The 17,800-nt window shown below is 39.6% G+C and overlaps 1 protein-coding gene across 2 annotated transcripts in view; it reads right to left on the reverse strand.

Moving 5' to 3' along the window:
• The window catches only part of heatr6 (HEAT repeat containing 6), a 170,945-nt gene that overhangs the window by 43,325 nt on the left and 109,820 nt on the right, over positions 1 to 17,800 (reverse strand). For both annotated transcript variants that reach the window (XM_076277740.1, XM_076277741.1), the window contains 2 exons: positions 5,910 to 6,009; positions 1,965 to 2,305 (listed from right to left, as the gene is read on the reverse strand). In XM_076277740.1, the coding sequence (XP_076133855.1) occupies positions 1,965 to 2,305; positions 5,910 to 6,009 (441 nt within the window). The remainder of the gene's footprint in view (positions 1 to 1,964; positions 2,306 to 5,909; positions 6,010 to 17,800) is intronic.

The following is a 17,800-nucleotide window of genomic DNA, read 5'->3' on the forward strand; positions in this document are numbered from 1 at the left end:
TTCGTTACCTGTAGCCACGCCAGGCGTTTAAAAAAGACAGGGACTCGGCGATTATTTTAAGTTTTACGGTATGGTACATTTATAAAAGAGCAAAGTAGCCTACAGTATATGCCTATGAAAGACTTAACCATAGAGGGCTGTAATGTAAAGGCTATCATGATCATTTTGCCGTATGACGTAGAAACATTTGTTCAGTTTATAACATGTTTTGTTCTTAAACCAACACAATTTTCCACAATATTCTACTTTTTTAGAGTATTGGTTTTTCCCCAATTGGTTTTGAGGATAATACTGATCTCTGCTACAGGAACAATACATTTCAGCTCACGATATTTAGACCAGCCCATCCCTTAAATAAACCACTATATATGTTAGTTTAAACACTCAACCTTTTTAGCTAGCTGACAGGCGAAATGCTAGTATTTTCGGACATTGGATTGCATTGTAAACCTAGCTAGACAGCTAGGCTACATGCTGCAACACAGGTATGAAATATATTATGTCTTATTGACCTTGTTGTTTCTATGAACATGAATTGTTGTTTATAGGCAACATCAACTTAGTCGAGGCATAAAGACCCCTGGATATCTTCATTAAGTACTTAAACGTTTGAACTAGCTTATTAGCCTAATTAGCTCGCTTGCCACCACTGGCTAGACCAGGGGTGGGCAAACTTTTTGGCTCAAGGGCCACACTGTTTTGAAAATTGGCCGGCGGGCCGCACAACCACCCCCCCCTACCCCCCCCCCCCCCGCCCCACACATAAAAAAAATACATTTTTTTATAGCCTATAATTTAGTATGAAAAGTATTTCTTTTAAAATATTAATTGCTTAAAAATACTGCTGATTTTATGCTGTTTAACAAATGTATAAATTGTGCACTGTCGCTTTAAGACAGTCGCTTTAATTCATGTTTATTTCTCAATTATCTTCTGCCTGCTACGGTATGGCCCTCTCACACTTTTTAAATGGTCAGTAGTGGGAACTACTGCTGCCTTCATGATTTCCTTTTAAAAGTTTCTTACAGTATAAGAAGGAGATATCAATTATCAACAATGACAAGCCAGCTGGAACCTGCGGCTCTCTCTCCCTCTCGTGAGTGACGCGTTCCCAATTAAATGGATCGCATGTTCACGTTAGATCTGCTGCAAAGGAGATAACTAAGAGTTAACTTAGTTTAACATGATGTTATCTCTATTTAACTGACATGATGTTTTGACATTGACATTGTAAACGTTCTCTAAGGAGAGTGAAAAGCAGTTTGCAGTAAAGCCAACCAATGTCGTCTCTATCGCAGGAAAAAAATAGCGAGCAGCCTGATAACCAAATGAAATGCTCAGCGGGCCGGATGAAAGTGCTTGGCGGGCCGGATTCGGCCCGCGGGCCGCGGGCCGCAGTTTGCCCACCCATGGGCTAGACACTGCAGTCAAAAGGTTAGCGGTTTGGCCGTCACGCCCCCAGGCGAAATTTCGCTGGCCGAAAATCGCGAGGTGTTTCTCTGTGTGGAAACCCACTGTTATGCGACGTTGGTGCATCCTCCAACTCCCGGCTGCCTACGTTATCGCTCGCACTTGCCATTTCTACACGTGACCCGCAGCCCTCCACACCTTTCCCGCGAAAGGGGGAAAATCTGTCTGGGGTCACTATGGGCATGAGGCTATATACCCATGCCATGAACCGTCAAAACCATACGATGCACACATGCTCCGAACCGAGACAAGCGAACAGAACCGATTTCTTTTCATGAACCGTGCCACCCCTAACAGACTATTACTTTGAAATGTGTGAGTGACAAATCATAAAACCAAAGGCCATTTTTTGTCTACATGGTCTGTAGATGATGTGTATCAAATGTTGTGAGAATTGGATGAAAAGCCTGAGAGGTTTATTTTACTTTCACTTTCTAAAAAACAAATGTTGGGAAAATTTGGCAGACAGAAATGGTCTTATCAGATGGTCTTACCTGTAGAGCCTCCAGCCTGACAGGTGAGGGCTCTAAAAGGTTAGGAGACAGGTGGAAAGGGATTGTGCCACTGTCAGAGTGATGATCTTCCCTAGGCTGGGTAACCACACATACACAAAGCCGCAGCAGCCAACATATTCCTTCTTCTCCATACAGCCAATGACCCTCCTCCAATGACCTCTGCTGTCTCCAGTTCTGACACATATGCGCTTCGTGTGGAAAACCTACGTCACCAGATGTCTTAGCTGGTTGCTGTAGGAGTTGCTGAATCTCAGGGAGAGGAGCCTGAGCAGATACCAGTGCTCCCAAAAGGGTCAGACTGGACACACGCACATTTACATCTAAAAAAAGCATAAGATAAGAAATTGAAATTCCATTAATTACTTAATTACTACTGTAAACACATTCAAATAGTTAACAACGTGACCCATTTTATTTGAATTGTCGATTGTCTAATGAGATTTGCATCTTAATGCTTTATACACTTGAAAATCGTATAGCCATTCACAGTATATTCACAGTACCATTCTATATTTCTATATTCCTGCTGGGGAAGAGAGGTTGGGGACTCTTTTGGAGATTTGTGGTATGACATTGTGCAACATAACAACTGTCAAGCATAACCCCAAGGATAAAGATAGCTTGAATGTCAGTCCTCTGTGTAAGTTGCTTTGAATAAATAATAAATAAAGTGAATACTGAATCCATTATTTAAGATTTGTCCGAATCAGAAACCAAATACTGATTTCCAGTCATTTCTGTGATGCATCCATACATTTCCAAAGCATGATTATTGCAGCACTTTATGTGGTCACATTATAGACAGGATTATTCATGTTTTTCTGTTGTGTTAAAGGAGAATGTTCATTGCGTCCCCCACATTCATGCCCCCATGAGTGTAGTGCGACCTGGAGAAACGGAGATCTATGTGAAAAATCGCCAGAGTTCACCTTTTTCATTACATTATTGGTAGAAATTCTTATGAAACAAAAAAATTAAATGGCACAACACATAAAATTATTATTTACAGTTAATTGAAGTAAAGCTTAATGGCATAGGTCACATCCCACCTGTGAGCTAAAGATTAAACATCTCTTTAATGTGATTACGCTATATTGTATTGGTGGTGTGTAGGTCTAATTGAGTGCCTGTCACTTTAGGGGCCCTATTGTGCGCCCGGCGCAACGTGGTGGAAAGTGCGATGCAAGTCTTATTCATATTGTACACCCAGTCAGTGACGAATTTTAATGGTAGCATAAAACACAGAACTGGGCGCTTTGATCCATTGCTATTAGCTGATAAGGATTTTACTAATTTCATTATTAGTCAAATAGACTACTTTTTTGAGACCATTAAACGTCAGATACATATAGCACCATTTGGGAGGCATTTGGCGTTTAAAAGAGGGCAAATCATCTCCTACTTAGCCAACTTGCAATATGGACTGTGGAATGTCAAGTTTAACAAGGAACTCTTGGATCTCCCCAGTATTAACATAAGCCTCTGATGTATAGATATCTGCATAGTAATGTCTGAATTGGTCATTAATAGTCTGTGGGTGGGTGGTGATTTTATCTGGTGCAATACGGATTTCAGGGATAGCCGTTTTAGCTGTTTTCTGACATAGTTGATGAGTGAGGAGTCTGCCTGCTTTATCACTGTGTTTGTAATGTGTTTGCTTTGATTTAAAAAGGAGGTGTTCTGTGTCTAATGGATAAGCAGTCATACTTTGATTGCAGTAGCAGATGCTCCTTGCCCAGATTGGAATCAGAAGGATCAGAAGCAGCCCTACAGTCTAGGTCTTTTATCTGTCTAGATAAGTCAGTAAGTTGCATATCCACTCGGACAGAGTGACAGAGTAGGCTATATGTTTTCTCAGCCGACCGTCTTTGTCATGTCCTGCAACATTGAGGCTACATAAACGAATGCTAGATTGTGTGCTCGATTTCTGAGGCATTTACTTTGCTTGTAAATGAATTTGTAGGCCTACTTTCCTTGTCCAACGTGATTGTTGAACGATGCTGGCCAGAAATTAATATAGGCAAAAGTTTCCGTGTCATGTCATACCTCTCATCTCGTTGCTACGCTGTCTCACCAGAAGATGCAGCAGCTGGCAGGATGTCATTGTGACGTCACAACTGAGCTGTTAGATATATAGAACACCTACTTTCGTGTAGTAGGCTACAATGTGATCTGATTGAATCTATATACCGGTAGGCCAGTCATTATTTTATAATCGCGGGGAAACGTTTCAATGCATTCTGAAGCCCTGTTTCTTTTCTCCCACGCCGCTGTAAACCGAGGGAGAGGTGCGCTTTAATCCTTCGGGATACTTTCTCCTCCGATAAACTTGTACTTGTAACGAAAGGCAATTGAAAATGTAGCAAAGTAAAGAGTAGATTACTGGCTCAAAAATTTACTTGAGTAAAAGTAGAAGTACCGTTTTGAAAAAGGAATATGGAAAGTTGCCATTCCATGAAAAAAATACTTTTTTACTCCTGTGTGTTACTTGTAGTGTGTTACTACCCACCCCTGACTACATGTCATGTCTGTTATGTTTCGGATTAAATCATTATTGTACAAATGGTTAGGGGGCATCAAAGTTGAACTGCCCAGATAGCAAAATCAGATTGGCAGAGAGCGGACCGCTGGTGGTATGCCACCGGTGGCGTGAAAATGCCCAGCGGACCGCCAGAGAACCGATGAGCAAAATGCCAGCGGACCACCAGCTATGCCCCCAAAGTGGTCCGCCAGCCTCTTGCTATCTGGGCGGACACAACGTTTATTTGAATCCTTTGCTTTAGAAGTTTATTTGTCACTTCTCAGCATAAAACTCTACCGGGCTTCTCACAACTCACGTTATCAATCAGCTGAAAGGAGAAATTTCCTACTCAGAACTCTCGGACCCGTATCAAAATAAAAGTCTTAGCACATTTTCAGTGCATACATTATTTCCTCCAGTAGAGGGTATTAAGTAGTACATGATACTAGATTAAAAGTATCTATCACTGCACCAATCTGGGGAATAAATTATTTTATTTACTAATTCCAGTTTATTTAATTTGGCATTAAATTATATTCATAACCATAATATGGGCTTAACACCCTAACTCTCCGTAAGGCCTCTTCATTTACCTCTATGAAATCTCCCCCCCCCCCACTCACACCTTCCTCCGCTACTTCTAAAACCACCAGCCGTCACTGGTATACACACAGCTCTGGAAAAAATTGAGACCACTGCACATGTGTTGCTACGCCAAGCCGAAACATCCATGTACTTGTTTGTTGTCTTTGTGTAAATGAGTTTGTATGGCCTCTTGTGATAGAATTGTTCATTTGTTTGTTTATGTCTTAAGTTACTGTGCTACATCTACTGTGTGAGATAGCCTTACGTTATGTCAAGTGTGTTTTATGTACAACAATTGCCTAGTAACAGGTACGCTGGCACCGTGGTCTGCCTATTAGTGCCCTCTGGTATACTTAAGCAATAACGTAGGTTACACTGATTCTACAACAGCTAAGGGGCGTTGTTAGGCACGATGCGCTAGCGGAGTGCCTAAAACCCGCCTTAGCTGTTGTAGAATCAGTGTAACCTACGGACTCGAGTGGCTTATTGCTTTTCTAAAACTGTTACTATAAATACCTGGCAAAGTTTCATAAAGTAAAGGTACAGCAACTAGAAATATAACAAGTTATTCCTAGATAATCATTCTTCCGCCAAGAAATATAACTTTTGTATCAAGTTGTGGTAGTGCAGTAATATAGAACGAAATGCGGTCAAGGTGTATGTTTATGCTGGATTTTTCAACGGCATCGAACGCGATTCAGCCAATCACAATCAAGGACTGGAACTATCAGTTATAGAAAAAGTAATTGGACACAATCGCCATACTTGCACTTCAGTTAATTTATTCCACAGCCTTCTGGACAGACATATTGACATACCTCTATGATGAACATATTGCTGAATTTGTTTCCAAATTGGACTCAGCAGCCCTGGTCGCAGGCGATGGTATGGTGTATTGCACACCAGATGAGCCACACACTGTAAGATATGTAATATATTTATATGTCAGACATATAAAATGTGTCTAAGATATCAACAACAACCAAACAAATATTATTTCAAAGCCCAACTTGCAGCTTTATTTCAACTATTTTGCAACTATTTTATTCTCTTAGCAGACCCATATAAACTCTACCCTGAAAATGTGTTTTAAGATACATAAAGCCGGGCACTGTGATAGAGGTGGAACTAGCACCCAGAGACTGTAAAGGCAATCAAATTAAACAGGATTTACAAAAACAAAGACAAAAAAAATCAATAAATATTTAAAGCAAAAAATGTTGTCAAGTCAAAATAATAATAATACAAATATAATAAATAATAATACAAATATAATTATAAATATAATTCAGGTTGACCAAAATAAGTTTTTCAGACTTTCAAGATGGGGTGGGTACCCATGGATACGTGAACCCGAATGTGGTATGGGTGCTGTAGCCAACTGTGCCACAGGATCCCCCTACTCTGTGAATCATAATGATTAAGTTATGTTGATAGCTTTGCAATAGAGATGATTGAATCATGAGTTGCTTCCTTCTTAAGAATGCTCACAAGTGTTTATTTCATGACTACTTAAAGTCTAAAATGATGAATTGGATTAATACATGTGTAATTGTAAATTGATGTATGCAGTGATTTCTTGTGTATTAGATTCATCGTGTATAAAATAGGGATCGACCGATATATCGGCCGGACGATATATCGGGCCGATATTTGCGTTTTTTTACGTGTATCGGCATCGGCCGATAAGCCGCTGCATTCACCGATAGTTTTTTCCCCGCATTATTTACATACAGGCGTCCACAGGCAGCTCTGTGTTGCTGGAGACGATGCAATTCACGTGCAGACTGCCCCTCCCCCACGAGCAGAGTGCTGAAAGCCTGCTCTTCAAGACAACAGTAAACTTTAAACTATCAAAGCATCTTTTAACTGTTTGACTTAGCTGAAATATTGCCATACACTTTGAAGGTGGAAGCAAGTTTGTGAGTCCAAATGGAAAACACGAATGATCGATAGTTAGGCTACTTTTTTTAATGCTTAATGATCGTTTATAAAACTGCTTGCCATTGTATTTAGGGAGCTGCAAATAGCTAAGTTGTAGGTTATCTATATTCATGCGGTAGCTGTTACAAACACTGGTCATATGATTAAGTAGCCTAATGCCAACGTTGTTCCGTGGTATTTGTGGGAGTTTTATTCAGCGACCACCCGTGTTGGACGTATGTGGTGTGTGTGTGTGTGTGTGTCTCCCTCCCTGAATGCATGTTACAGTGGGGAGAATAAGTATTTGAACCCATGCTAAAGTTGACTAAAAAGAAAAATATAAAAACATCTGTTAGAAATTGATGTTAATGCCTTAATTAAAACGAATAGTAAAAATCCAACCTTTAAGGACACCAATTGTCTTAGTGAATGAAGAATGTATCGTAAATAAATAAATGTTCTTCCTTAAATTACAGGGGCAATACGTATTTGACCCCTATGTTAAATTCCCATAGAGGCAGGCAGATTTTTTATTTTTAAAGGCCACTTATTTCATGGATCCAGGATACTATGCATCCTGATAAAGTTCCCTTGGCCTTGGAATTAAAATAGCCCCACATCATCACATACCCTTCACCATACCTAGAGATTGGCATGGTGTGTTTTTCAGTTAGCCTATTAGCTGGTTTGATTTGCATTGAACCTAATGAGCATTTTAGTCAACTTTAGCATGGGTTCAAATACTTATTCTCCCCGACGTTGTTCCGAGATATTTTGTGGGAGTTTTATTCAGCGACCACCTGGCTGAGTTTTGGATGCGTGTGGTGTGTGCGTCTCCCTCCCCCTCTCCCTTCGAGCGGGGCTGAGTTGCCATCGCAGTGATATCAGAGCTTTAATAATGAGAGACGTGTAGTTGAATATTAATTTGTGTTAACGTTTATCATGTACCAGACATACCGTGTATGCCTTACTTGTTTAGAGCCGTTTGCTAACGTTATCATTATCAATCCAGTTCAATGGTGGTTCGTCAGCTACCAAACAGAAGTTTGTGTGTGCGTCTGGTCTGTCTCACTCAGTGGGACACACGCATCACAGCGATATGAGAGTGCTGCGCTACCTGAAGGAGAGATTTTAAAACTTTGAGAGATACGTTTTTATACCTTTTGACGTTGATGCCGTTTAGAACAGAAACATCTGACACCACGTTATTTCCACGTTATTTTCCTCTGCTGATTTATGTTCTGTGGTTGACAAATCTGGCAGCTTTTTTTTAGAAAAATATAGACATAGAAAAATTTAAACCATGCAGTCTAAAATGACAAATCAAGCACTTTATTTCAATAGCTACTTTTCAGGCTTATTGTTTTCTTAAATTATTTAAATGTGTTGACAAATGACATTTTGTGATGACTTGAATTATGTCTCATAATTAGGGCTGAAACGATTCATCGAGTTACTCGAATAACTCGATTACAAAAATTACTCGAGGCAAAAACCCTGCCTCGAAGCCTCGTTAAATTCCTATGACGCGCACTATACGCGCAGGGATTTTATTGTTCCACACGGACCGTTGTTCAGGAAGCACACCACTAGCGCGTGAATCGTGATACATTCTGAATCATAGATTATGTCTATGTTCTGAATTAGCTGGCGCGATGGTGGAGTCAAGATGTCAGAGAATGTCTAAAGTTTTCAAGTAAAGTTTTGGGATCATTGCATACTCAAAAAAGGAAAAGAACAAGCATCTGAACCGAAAACATGCACTCCATGCTGTTTCACCAAGCGTCAATAAAGTAGGCTATCTATCAATCTATCTAGCCTATCTATCATCTATCTACGTAGCCTATAGCCTACATTGATGTTGGCTGATTTTAATCACATACTGTATTTGTAGCGATGTCGTGATATAATGTTTAGCTTTTTATGTTTTTAAGTAGTAAACTTATTCACGTTCAATTGCAAGACAGTATGCCTAAAAAAGAACCCATTTTTATACACACATGCATGCATCCTCATCTTCCCTCACGCACCGCACGCGTGCACACACACACACACACAGGTTGCTGGGTTACCATAGCAAATAGGCTCACCCCAGAAATTATTTTTTAGTAGCCTAATGGTAAAATTATTTGTAAGTAGCCTAATGGTAGGCTATTTTTTAGTAGCCTAATGGTAACATTATTTGTTAGTAGCCTAATGGTAAATGCTGCAGGTGTAGAAATCTACATAAAACAGATATTTACTTTGATGTCAAGTCTAGATTACAGCATGAAACTTGTTGTGCATATTAATACATTAAATTGCTTTCCCTCTTCTCCCTCCCAGCACTTCACAACATAGTATGGACAGCTTTGTTCGCCCAGCTAAGTCATGCACAAGAGGCTGCAATTTTACAGAAAGCATTTTGAACATTATTTAATTGTTGGCACTGGCACTTATAAACACTAAATGGGTAAACTGCAATAAATGGGCTTAGTTTTGAAGCCAAATGTTGGAGTTAGAATAAATACCTCTGTGCCAATTGCTTGATCATTTTACAGCCATGTCATTTTCGTTATGCATTATTTGTTTTGGTTGTTTAAAAATGCAAAAAAATTATCCGATTAATCGATTAATCGATCGATAAAGTGCTAGATTAATCGATTACAAAAAGTATTGATAGCTGCAGCCCTACTTATAATATGTCAGCAAGCAATGCATCATCAAGGCTGTGTTGTAAGATGTTGATGAAAGCATTTTGCACAGTTAACCATATCCAGTGCACCCATCCATAAGTTCAATAAATGTTCCTTTTTTAACCCTTAGAACCCGATTGACGCAAAGTGCGTCAAAAAACAGACCCTTTCTTCTCTGCTACATTGCTCCGGAACGGTTCATCGCAGCGAGATGAAACCTTTATTGCACGACAGAGCAGAAGTGGGGCTTTCCAACGAGACTACACACTTGTCTGTACGATCAAGTATGAAAATTAAAAAAAATCATGAAATTAAATCAAATTGCATCATATTTACAGTCTATACTTCTCTGCATTCACCTGCACACACATTACTCTAGTTTGAATTACTCGCGAACCCGTGATCGCATCGATATGGCAAGCATATCAGATGAAAGAGGGGGCACAGGGCTATCCATTGGTACCATGTTTATCGATCCTTCTGGCTTATAAAACCAGACGAAGTGACTGCAAAATAATAACGTCATGTACACAAACCAACGCTGCACACTCATTACTCTCGTTTGAATTACTCGCGGACCCATGATCGCATAGATATGCCACGCATGTCAGATGAAAGAGGAGACTCAGAGCTATCATTTGATACCAAGTACATCCTTCTGGGTTATAAAACAGACGAAGTGACAGCAAAATAATAACTTCATATAGCTGGACTTACCCCACGTTTTTGTCTGTTCTTGTGGCAAAGCATGTTTATAATCCAATGCTATCATGTGTTTCTCTATGGCAAAGCATGTTCATATTCCGGTTTTGAGATCCTAGCAAATTCCTGCATGGCATCCCATTCAAGGCTCACATTGCATCCCAATTTGTTCAACAAATAAACACCTTTTTTGCCTTTACTTTGTTCATGGCAATGCAGTAAAGAGTTGAGAATTATTATGACTGCATACACACAGGCACGCAGGCTAACACGCAACCTCGGGTCAAGTCAGGTCAGATCAGTTCGTGTCACAGATATGGAGCGCAGAAAGGTCATTTTTCATCACTAAATAAAAAATGGCATTTATTTCCGTAAATCACACAGCAAATATTTCTGTAAATTGCTCAGCCCCAGAGTATCCCTCCAACATGGCAATTATATTGCCCAATTCAGGACAGTCTGCCCTACACACACATGAAATGCATGTAGAGCTGTGAGCTTGCTGTGGTGAGATACATGTCGAAATATAAGAATTTTTATAATACACTTTTTATATTTTAATTCTTTAAAAATCAAAATAAAATCAATGCTAGTATTAATACATGAAATTATATATGTGTGTGGCACTTACAATGACCAGAATAAATCCTTATGAATAAAGGTAGTGAAAATGCCCTAAAAACAGCTTAGGGTTCTAAGGGTTAAATTGAGACTTATAACATTTGTTATCATCATTTGTGTAATTATGTGTCTTTTGTATGATGTAAATTGAGGGAGCAAAATAAAAGCAGTATCGGCTCCAAATATCGGCTCAAGAAAATCGGCAGCCTGTATCGGTCATCGGCTAAGGCTGATGGAAAAAAATCGGTATCGGCACTAAAAAATCCATATCGGTCCATATTCTGATTCTCAAAATCCATATTCTGATTGGTTGGTCGATCCTTAGTATAAAACACATGACATTGTTTCATTCCATTTATTTTTTAACCAAACAATGTATTTCATGTGTTCCCAACCCTGCTGTTCAGCTGTTTATTGACAGTTCAGGTGTCCTATAGTGCAGGGGTCTTCAACCTTTTTCAGCCCAAGGATCCCTTGGCTGAGAGAGACACTGAGCATTCTGATTGGTTTATTGCACGATATGCCCAAACCACACCCATGAGTAATGTAACTACTTCAGACCACCCCATTTTAGATTTGCGTCGGGCGCAACAGTCATTTATCCCGCCGGTAAAATAGCAACAGCGCCCAAGATCCGCCCACAAAGCCACTTGCGTTTTGTGCAAAGATACTTCCGTCATAGATCATTAACATAGAGCCCTATTGCTTGAAAGTGGTCAGAGATAAAGTTCAACTATAAATGTAAAAATCTAGTATAAGAGTATAAACAAAAGTTTATGAAGGGAGTAAGGGCCACTGGATGGCAAGCACCTCAAATTATGCACCTTTCAGTAAATACAGGAAAAACAACATATTTGAGCAGGTTTACTTTCTTTTTACCCACATAACAGGATAACAGGAAAACAGTAGACCTAAGATGTAAACCAACAGTAGTAAACGATTACTATAACCACAACCCGCCCTATTTTTACCACCTTTGCTGTCTGTGCCACGTCCATTACGGACATTATCATCACGATTAGCACTGCCGCCTCCATCTATGTTGGGCAGAGGGTCGAAATAAGCATGGCATGATATGCTTAGTAGACACCGTCGTATACACGCAAAGACCCACCTCCATTCACAGACGCACCGTGACTATCACTGTCATAGGCGATCGATCATAATCTCCAAAAGGCAGATATTCTCCTACAGAATCTGAATAGGTGAATAACATAGCCTATCCAAGACTTCATCACACGTAAAGTTTTTAAAGTCTATCGTCTATTTTAATCAGTATTGTTGTTTGTCGCAATTTAAAAATACCCTCAAGGGCCGAATTACGTTATTATTGTGACATTAGGTCGTGGGCCGGAATTGGGCCGGAACCTCACAGATTCTTCATTATTATGGTAATGCTGATATTCACATGCTCACAATGCATGTTTGGCATAGCGCCACCATCTGGCAACAGATAAAATGGCTATTACACTGGTGGCAGATGATCAATTTTGACACACTTCTCCTAGGGGGTTCATCAGAATCATGTCAAAATTAGAGAACATGATGTCAAGATGTTGTTGATGTTGCTGTTGTTGCTTTTGAAACTGATGTCAAAACATGATTTAGAAAAGCTCATGCATTTATCTCCAGCAGGGTTATTACTGCAATGGACTTTTCACAGGCCTTCCTAAAAAGACTATCAAACAGCTTCAGGTGACACAAAATGCAGCAGCTAGTGTACTCACAAAAACTAAAAGAACTGACCACACTACTCCAATTCTTAAGTCCCTGCACTGGATTCCAGTAAGTCACAGAATTGACTTTAAAGCACTACTGCTTGTTTATAAATCAGTAAATGGAGCAGGACCTAAATACCTATCAGACATGCTTCAGCAGTACACACCTTCCTGACCTCTCAGGTCTCAGGAGAAAAACCTGTTAGTAAAACCTGCTGTTAGAACTAAACATGGTGAAGCAGCTTTTAGATGCTATGCGGTTCAGCTCTGGAACCAACTTTCAGAAGACATCAAAAAGACCCCAACAGCCAGTTTTAAATCTAGACTTAAGACCAAACTGTTCTGAGATGCCTTCTGCTAACTTCACTGAGTTACAAATTCTGAATTTGCCTTTAAATTATTCTACCTTGTGTCTTTTATTTTGTCCTTTTAATTATTTTTTATTTTTAAATGATTTTACCTAGTGCATTTTGTTTCTTTATTATTATCTTTACCTTTTAAACTATTATTTGACTACTGCCCTTCTATGCTTTTTTTTGCTATTACTGTTTGTTTTTATTTATGTAAAGCACATTGAATGGTCTCTCTCTGTGTATAAAACGCACAATATAAATAAATTTGAATAGTTAAGGGAATGTTTCCCAAAATGCATGTCTGGCATAATGCCACCATCTGGCAACAGATAAAATGGCTATTTCACTGGTCTTACCTCTACCATTCCTAGAAATTTCATCAGATTTGTTTCACATTTGGTGTATGAACTTGCAGGCATCCTAATTTTATATTATGGGCTGGGGGGCGGGGGGTTCATGCCTGGTTGGTAGGCTGAAATCAATGGTTCCCATGGTTGAAAATTTGACACCCTTATCCCTCACAGACTCTATTCGGGATTTTGCCCCAGGTGTGGCCCAGGGACTCCATAGCACCCCCTTATGTCATTGAGTCTTGTGGTCAGGAGATAATTTCATAGCCTCGTGAGACCATCCTGATCTCGCGAGCTTCAGGGTTTCAAAATCAGCGTTGGCTTTGAGGCGGGTTGAGGTGTGACGCAACGAACAACATGACGGCATCCACAGAGATGAGCATAGCTATCGCGCAAGTTTTATTCAAATTAGAAAGTATTCCTGGGTAAACTGTGAAGCTATGAGTCTCAGCCATGCAGCTGGGAGGAATGAACGACACAGACATCCTCCACGGCTGATTCCAGTTCATAATGGAGGAATATACTATCTTCAGAAGTGTAGGCCCTACCGTGAAAACTTGATGGGAATTGTCATTGATTTGGTTCATAAATGGTAAGTTAAAACATCTTAACGTTTGTCACGTTACCTAACTTAATTGTATGTTAAACGGCATTAGAAGAATACTTTGTTCATCTAATTGGTTGATTTGGCCCGTCGATAACCAACAAAGGTGGTGATAGACAGATGGTTTATCCAATCAGCTAACCAGTATGTCCGCCCCTTCCCAAAAGTTCTTCAATGAAAAGTTCCCAGATGGATATGCGGAGCAAATCCATCTGGCGGAGTCAGGTTAATAATTTCACTCCCCCACACAAAAGTTCATAGAGATGTGGACCTGCCCAAGACGAACATAAGTGGGATTGACTACCATCGGTGTAAAACATCACACCCAACAGAAAGTGAGTAAGTGCTTCCAATATCTAAAACATGCAAAAGCAAATAGCACACACATCAGATATGTGCATTTGACAAACGCACCACATGTGAGTGCATTGTTGGATTCGGAAATGTCACAGGTGCTCGGGCCCGCCATTGCCGCTTGTGGCTACATTTATTATATTTTTATTTATTGTATTTTTCTTGTTTGTCTGTAAAGCACTTTGTGCTCTATGTTTGAAAAGTACTATATAAATTATTATTATTATTATTACTACTATTTTATTTTTATAATATCAACCTAGAAACTGTCATTGTAACCAATATGATTGATTACCCTAGCAACCAGCATATCAACCACTTCATATAGCATAGTAAGCATCATAACTACCCTACAAATAGACCTCTGAAGTTCGCCTACAAAAAAGCTGCCATCTTTGAGATCCGGTATCTGGCGATTTTTTCAGTGGATTTTGAATTATCACACCTGTTAAACTCTCGCGGGGATGAAAAAGTCTGAAATGCAGACGTTTTCCTGAGCACACTTTTTTCCTCTGCCTTCGAGTGGATACTGTTATCTCCGGTAAGTGTAGACGGTAGTTAGCTTCAATTAACACCCGGATCTATTTACTGTATATGGTCAAAGATGGACGTTTTTGGTTCTTTTTTGTAGGCGAACTTCAGAGGTCTATATCCTAGCAACCATCTCAATTACCCTAGCAACCACTATCAAAATGTTAACCTAGCAACCATCATGGCAACCAACATGATTACCCTAGCAAACAGAATGCTACATTAAATAGTATAGCAACCACAATGTCTACCCTAGAAACAACCTAGCACTACTATTTTTGGGCTTGAATTATCTGTTTTAACTATATATTATATTATACTTAGTATTGTTTTGCAATTTTATGCAGTGGTAATTCCTTGGAATTACATTTATAGTTAGAAACTATTATTTTCAACTAATGTACTGTGGTAACACTTTCTATGAAGGTTGTATTCATAACGCCCTATGAATGCATTCATAATGTTTTATAAGGTGTCTATAAAGCATTGTAATGCTCATTATTACCATTTATATGTATTCACAAGTCATCATAACCAACTTCATGATGCATTATGACAGATAATTATGAATGATTATAATTTTAATCTGAATAATGCATTATAAATATGTCAAGATCTGCCTACTCACTTGTCAGTTTTATGATGCATCATAACTACTTTGCTTTGCTAAATGCGTATAGTGATGCATAAAGAGTTTTGACTTCTACTGTAGTCCTATATATCTATAGCTACAAGTATATGTAATAAAGTTATAATAATGTATACATCTCCCTACAGCACACAATTATAAACAGCTATGCAATAGCTCTAAGTAAAGTGACAAGAATATGACCCTATTATCCTACAATGAAATGAGAGCCTGGACAGTAAAGACAAAAAGAATGCATTTAGTTCACTTTATTTTCATTTAAACCAAAGGTCTATTTTGATTCGAACGATCCTTCATAATGACCCAAGATAGATTTCAGTGGCATTGTGAGTTTTATTATGACCGCCGCGCAGCGAAGCGGCGGTCATATAGGTTTAGTCAGATTTTTTTTTTTTTTTTTCTTTTTTTTTTTTTTCTTTTTCGCATGTCCAAATTTCTGTCAATGATTCCCGGGACACTGAAAGACCGGGGAAGACGAAACTTGGTGGGCATGTAACCCCATATGGATAGCATGGAACCATCGTTTTTCGTTTTGATCTGTAGCCCCCCCGCTGGACTGCACCCCCCGAAAGGAGGGTAGGGCAGACACAGTTTTCTGTGAATATCTCGAGAACCGTAAGGTTTAGGAGGACCATTTTTTTTTTGTATGTTGATCTCAAGGGGCCATGTCAACCCATTCCATAACCACTCATTTCATGTATAGCGCCACCTAGTTAAACACAAAAAAGTAAAAATGAGGTGTTGTAATCGCAGGTATCTGTGACCTAACATAGTCAAAACTGCACGAAATTGGAAGTGTAGGATCATTATGACACCCTCTGAATGCACGCCAAGTTTCGTGGAATTCCGTTCATGGGGGGCCACACAATAAATTAATTTATGTTACTATACACCAACTGGCCTGTAGGTGGCCGGAGACAGTTTTCTGTGAATATCTCGAGAACCGTAGGGCCTAGGAGGTCCACCTTTTTTTTGTATGTTGATCTCAAGGGGCCATGTCAACCCATCCCATTACCACTTATTTCATGTATAGCGCCACCTAGTTAAAAATTAAAAAGCAAAAAATTAGGTGTTTTCATCACAATATCTCTGGCTGACAAAACTGCACGAAATTGAAAGTGTAGGATCATTATGACACCCTCCGGATGCATGCCAAGTTTTGTGTACTTCATTCATGGGGGGCCTTACAATAAAACAATTTATGTGTACATTTAGTGATGTACACCAACAAGGATTCCCGGGACACTGAAAGACCGGGGTACACAAAACTTGGTGGGCATGTACCCCCACATGGATAGCATGGAACTGTCATTTTTCGTTTTGATCTGTAGCCCCCCCGCTGGACTGGACCCCCCGAAAGGAGGGTAGGCCAGGCACAGTTCTCTGTGAATATCTTGAGAACTGTAGGGCCTAGGATGACCATTTTTTCCGTATATTTGCCTCCAGGGGTCATGTTAACCCAGTTCATGTGCACACATGTGCACAAACAGATACACACACACACACACATTCACAGTAATCATACGTATGACCAGGGCCGGCCCGAGGCATAAGCGAACTAAGCGGCTGCTTGGGGCCTCCTGGCCACCAGGGGGCCCCCAATCGAGTTTCTTTTTTTTTTTTTTTACATAATAAATAACGTAAACAAGTGACATCAATGAATGAATAAATGAAACAATTATCATTCAAATCAAGAAAATTATGATTTCATGATCAATATGCCTGCCTACTGCTACTGTGTCTGCCAGCCTTTGAGTCACGTGCATAAAGTGCTAGACACCTCAGGTGCATATACAATTCGTGCAGACACTGCATCAAGTTCAACAATCGGAAGAGACGGTAATGTTAAGACAAGTCACAAAAAAGGACGTATCTCTCTGGTGCCGAAAACAGAACGAAGAAAATGACAGAGGAGGAGAAAAACGAGCAAGATACAGGTATATTTTGCATGATTATTTACAGTATGTTTTGTGCTTGAGGTAGCTAGCTAGCTGTCATGATCTAATATAAGCCATCACCAGAGCTAAATCTCCGCCATCAACAGAGAAATGTATCCCATATATATTTATCTAGATGTATTTCAGATGTCAAGGATATTGGGATTGTTTTGGATGTTCAATCAAGCATGTACCCTTGCTCTAGGTGGGCTTATTATGTCGTAAATTAAAGTTAGCTAGCTGACTGAAGTGGACATTAGCACTACAGTAGCCACATGAAAACGTAGCTGAA

The sequence above is a fragment of the Alosa pseudoharengus genome, unplaced genomic scaffold (assembly GCF_046254945.1).
Source record: "Alosa pseudoharengus isolate Yale_2024_CS ecotype anadromous, Long Island Sound unplaced genomic scaffold, YU_APseudo_1.1 YU_APseudo_1.1_scf_11, whole genome shotgun sequence".
Classification (NCBI taxonomy): domain Eukaryota; kingdom Metazoa; phylum Chordata; class Actinopteri; order Clupeiformes; family Clupeidae; genus Alosa; species Alosa pseudoharengus.